The following is a 5,364-nucleotide window of genomic DNA, read 5'->3' as shown; positions in this document are numbered from 1 at the left end:
TAAATAAAAAATAAAAAATCTCAAAATTTTGGAAGCCGCCTCTAGCCCCCTGGCTCCATCCCTGGATGTTGATGGGAGTGGGAGAAGGGTCATGCCGCAATTATCTCTTCCCCTTTCATAACATTTACCATTTATCTGATATCTTGAATTTATTTTCTATTAGTGATCTTTTTCATTCATGGTGTTTGTTCATCAGTCAAGATCACGTCATCAATAATATGATCAATATATTATAACCTTTTTCTAAAACTTACATATGTTGGAATTGATGGATTTAGCCACTTAGGCCCTGTTTGCTAAGTTTGCAAGATTACACTAGATTATTTTTTTCTGGAAGGCCCATTATTATTAATGCTTGATTATTAATCTGAAAATATGTTTGCTAGCTAGTTGATTAGGTTCACTCCAACGAAAAATAGGTTTGATATCCCCTGCAGCAATATAGAAATAAAACACAGAATTACTTTCATACCCTCTATTAAATTCAGAAAACCCACTCCCTACCCTTCTAATAAACCCTGCTTGAAGTCCACGAAATCAGATTTTGAAAAACCACCATCTCTGATTTTTTGGGAGCCATTTTTTCGCACTAAAAACTGGAAACATTTGGCGACTTTGAAAGAGAAACGTCTCTGCCATCTTCGTCGTCCGTTGTCGATCACCGGCAGCTACCGATCGGAGTTTGTGATTCACCGTGGTTGCTTTCAAAATGGCTTCGAATATCCAAGGTAAAATACTTGGCGATTGCGTCAAATTTTCGTCTATCTGAACTTACTCATACACTTTCGATTTTGTTGTGAGATTATGAAGAAAAGGAATAACATTCGTTCGTTCTTGCTGGTATAACAATAGTTGTTGTTTTTCTTGTTGCAATTTCACAAATGCGATGCAAAAACCCACGTAAAAAACAAAAGATACGAACTTGATTCGGACATTCAACATTGAAAATTGGAAGAATATTATGTTGTTGTTAAACTGTTCGATAAAATTCCTAAGAGAAATGATTAAACTGTTGTGATGTAAATTCTATGAACTTGAAGGTTATAATTGATTGGCTGTGGACGATTTTGCATTTATAGGCACCATTTTGAACAAGCATTTTGCTGTATTTGGTTAGGACTTGAGTCAGGTACCAGCGATACGAGTCGTTCCCAGGCAAATAAAACCCAACAGACTCGCCGATCATGGTCTACGAAGGAAGAGCTTGTGTTGTTGTCTGCTTTGAAGGAATTAGTAGCACAAGGATGGAAGTCGGACAATGGGTTCCGGGCTAGGTTTCTCGGTAAACTTGAGGATGCCTTGAAGAAGGAGTTTCCGGGCACCGATCTGAAAGCTACACCACATATCAATTCAAAGATTGGATCTTGGAAAAAATTCTACAATTCGTTGGTTTCCATGTTAGACAAAAGTGGGATAGGCAATTTAAATGGGGATTATATGATCGATTGTAGCAACGATCAGTGGGAGCATATCGTTAATGTAAGTGCTGCGATTAAACTCATTTGAAATATCTAAGCTTGTTGGGGTGATTATGTAATTCGCAGGTTTTCTTATGGGTCTCAAAGAGAAGCATTTGGTTGTTGAGCTGATTGTTACCGTTGGTATTAGGGCTGATCTAAGCCGTTGAATGAGTCTTTTAGCTCAAGTCAGTTTTGGTTAGCAAAAACAACAGTAACAAAATAGAGAGCAGTTACATTGATTCATCACTAGCGATTTCTTCCAATTTTTCTTCCTCTTTTGTTTTCAAGTGGAAAGAGAAGGAGAGGCTAGAAAGTGTTCTTGATTGAGGGGTGTTCTTGATATTGTAGAGTGTTGTAATCTTCCTTGATTCATAGTAATAATATCTTCGACTCACTTCCCGTGGATGTAGGATAAGCAATTATCGAACCATGTAACCTTGATGTGTGTTGTACTTTGAGTTCTTACTCTTCATTCTTGCTGCTGCGTTTTCATATTCTAATCTTCATTGTGTTGGTGGATTGAAATCGGTTGTGTAAATCAATTTTGGATCTTCAAAGTTGTTGTGTGTATGTAAATAACCATTGTTTGAATTGTTTTGTAGTGCGATCCGGGGGCGCGCGGGATGCGTAAGAAGAGCTGGCCTCTCTTTGAGGATTGGAAAGAGATATTTGGCAAAGATCGCGCGAATGGAAAAACGGCACAGGACTTGATGGACGCCATCAACGACATGACATCTCGTGACAATCTTGCACGGGATGCAATTTCTAAAGAGAACGGACAAAATGTACAAGTCGAAAATGAGATTGACATTGATGTTGCCGAGAATAGTGTATGTCAAAGTGAAAATGTTAGTGAAAGGCCACGGTCATCGCGTAAGAAGCGCAAACAAGATGAATATATAGACAGATTGTATGATGTGCTCGTTCAGCTTGGGCAAAACACGGACAAGCGGCTTGAACATATCGGTACTAGGACTGAATACGAGTTTGATCTTAGCAAGGCCCGTACCGAAGTCTATGAAACATTAAGCGCGATCCCTAGACTTTCAAAGAGGGATAAATTCGAAGTATGCGAGAGATTGACTGACAAAGTGGAGAGACTCGAGCTGTTTATGGGTTTCCCAAAAGAAGCTAGAATGGACTATTTGCTTTATGTTCTCGACACTCGCGGGCACTAGAATCTGACTGCCGGAAGATTATTTCATCGTTTTTTTCTTATTTAGGATCTGGAATGCATCTAGGCATTATGTCATCATCTAGTTTTTTTAGACACTCATGAGCTTTTAATTATTTGTTGAACTGTTGCATATTTCCATTTTTCTTTGTTGGCTATTTTGCTAAGTACTATTCCACATGGAAGACAATTTATTTGAAAGGATTGGCTCCCATAAGTTCTAGTTTTATTTGAAAGGTTTGGCTCTCATTTTTTACCCATGATGAATTGTGTTATTCTAAGTATGGTCGTTGGATGTTAATCACTGATATTGTTGCCACTGAAATATATAAAAATATGTTTGAAGTCAATTAAGTAGTTTTTTGGTTGTTGCATTTGCATGTTGAAGAGTTCGGGATTTCTTTTTATTGCAATTTTGTATCTTGATCCCAACTATCATTTTTTGCTTTTGTAAATTCTCTTTGCCCTTAAAATTGAGATTATGGACTGATTTGATGTAGTGACCCGCTCTTTTTATATTATTTAAATCCAGTAATGCGATAGTTAATATCGCATCTTTCAGTAAATAGAACCCAATTGCCAGTTATATATGAATCCAGTTTATGATCCTGATTTTTTTATCAGAGATGGAGAATTATTTTAGCCGTATGCTTTTGTATGCATGAGAAAAACGCGACGAGGATTATTGAGCTATTCAATAATTATTACTTCCAAATTACAACTGACTTAGCGAAGTCAAGTTATTTATTAATCGAGAAACAGAAGTAATTATATTTTATTAGTGCTACTAGAAGTCGAGGATTTATTCCGACTACAAAGCAGATTAAATCTACGGATTTAATTTATGTTATATTACAGTTTATCAAGTTAGCAGGCAAGGAAAAAGATATCAAGCAGATACAGAAATGCGATAATTAGAAAATCGAAGCCAGTATTTTATTTACAGTTTAGTTCCCAGCTTGGGGAAAATCGTGTACTATATCACAAGGTTGGATTTACATGGGCCACTTACTGCCACTCACTCAAGTGTTGGGTACAAAAGTCAAAGAGAGAGAAAGTAAAAAGAAAAGAATGCTGCAGAGTAACCGACCACCCTCTGCACTTCCATCCCTTCAGCCGCCCTCCAATGGCTGCTCGGTTCCCTCAAACCTCAACCTCCAGCCACCCTATCTCTGCTCATCTTCCTATTAATGCCAAACACCCAACAAATGCAATATTCACTCTCATCTCATTTTCATCCAAAAGTTCAGAGAACAGTTTCAGTTCGTTTCGGCTGAAGCTCTCAAGGTAAGGCTTGGCTTCAATGCTTTCTTTTCCCATTGATTAGTTCACCTGCAATAACAAAAAGACCAACGTTCATTTCAGTTATTGTACAATACGTTCAACCTCCAACAGCAAGCAATCAGTTCGAACATTCAAGGTATTGATTCTATTTCAAATACCCATTCCAGTAAGCATTCATATTAAAGCATGAGCACGATCAGTTTCAGTTTCAATTATAGAAGACCTTATAGACATCTTGAACTTAGTAAACACCCAACTATGCGATTGAGCAAGTGACAGTTACAAGTATGAGTAGACGGGCATAATGCGTTCATATGCAAGCAAGAAGAGATTACACTTTATTCTTGCCTAATTTACGCGAAGAACCAGTAGAAAAGGGGGGGCGAGATGTAACTTAGCTGTAGAAGGGAACGGGCTGCTGCCCTGCTCTGATTTGAGGAGACGGCGCGACGACGAAGCCTCTGTTGACGTCGGGACGAGGGAATCGTCGGAGGCAGCAAGCTTCTCCCCACCACTCGCCGATTTCGGAGAAGCGCGGCAGAGGCGGGCTGAATCCTCAGAACAGGAAACTTGAATCTCGGTCTCGGAAATGTTGAAAGACGAAACGAGGGGAGGAGAAGGAGAGGAGGCCGATGGGCTCCAGGCTGGAGCAACGCCGCCCCCAGACGGCGACCGGCCGCCCAATTTCGATAGAACGCTGCAACTGTGAATTTCAAATTTTAGGGCTCTGCGATGAAGAGAAAAGGGCGGCGCTGGAATAGACGCGAGAAGAATGACGCCGGTGATAGCAGACGATGGCTGGACGGCCGGAGTAGGTGGAACCGACCGGATTTTGAGAGGAGCCGAGCGAGCAGACTGTAGAGGAAGGGGCGAGCGGCTCCGAGAGAGAGAGAGAAAGAGAACAGGGCCGAGAATTTTGAGAAGAGAGAGAGAGTGGGTTTGATTTTATTTTATTTAAGTTTGGGCTTCCTTTTATTTAAGTTTGGGCCGAATTTTGAGCTTGTTTTTGTTTGAGATTGGGCTTCCAATTTTAATTGCTTGGGCTTTCATATTTAAATTCGAACTGGGCCTTCTTTTTATGTGGGCTACAGATTTTAAGTGTTTTGGGCTTGATTTATTTAAGGAGTTGGGCTGATGCTTATTTTATGATGGGCTATTATTCTAATCCCATTTATTATTTCGTTGGGCTAGTTTAATTCATCATTTGAGCCGATTAAATTGCCCATTGGATTAAGATTTATTCTCTCCAGCCCACCTTTATTACTATTATCACTTGGGCTGAAGCTACTTCTTTAGTTAAGCCTTGCAGTATCTGTTTTAATGGAGCCCCATTATTTATCAGTGGATAAGCCGATTCTTATTCAGTAAATAAGCCGCTCAGCTTATTAATTATTGATTTTGGATTTCAGACTTTAAAGCAAGCTATTATTGTATATTTCATTAAAG

The 5,364-nt window shown here is 39.3% G+C and overlaps 1 protein-coding gene across 1 annotated transcript; it reads left to right on the top strand.

Annotated features, from left to right (window-relative positions):
• The first annotated feature begins 492 nt into the window (after positions 1–492).
• Positions 493–2,773, top strand: LOC131013580 (uncharacterized protein At2g29880-like). The gene is made up of 3 exons (XM_057941706.1): positions 493–728; positions 1,118–1,479; positions 2,063–2,773. The coding sequence occupies exons 1-3, from the start codon at positions 710–712 to the stop codon at positions 2,636–2,638; spliced, it is 957 nt and encodes a 318-aa protein (XP_057797689.1). The 5' UTR covers positions 493–709; the 3' UTR covers positions 2,639–2,773.
• Positions 2,774–5,364: the final 2,591 nt, after the last annotated feature.

The sequence above is a fragment of the Salvia miltiorrhiza genome, chromosome 2 (genome assembly GCF_028751815.1).
Source record: "Salvia miltiorrhiza cultivar Shanhuang (shh) chromosome 2, IMPLAD_Smil_shh, whole genome shotgun sequence".
NCBI classification, from domain to species: domain Eukaryota; kingdom Viridiplantae; phylum Streptophyta; class Magnoliopsida; order Lamiales; family Lamiaceae; genus Salvia; species Salvia miltiorrhiza.
Note: the sequence above shows the minus strand (reverse complement) of the source record. Positions and strands in the feature narration are given on the sequence as shown.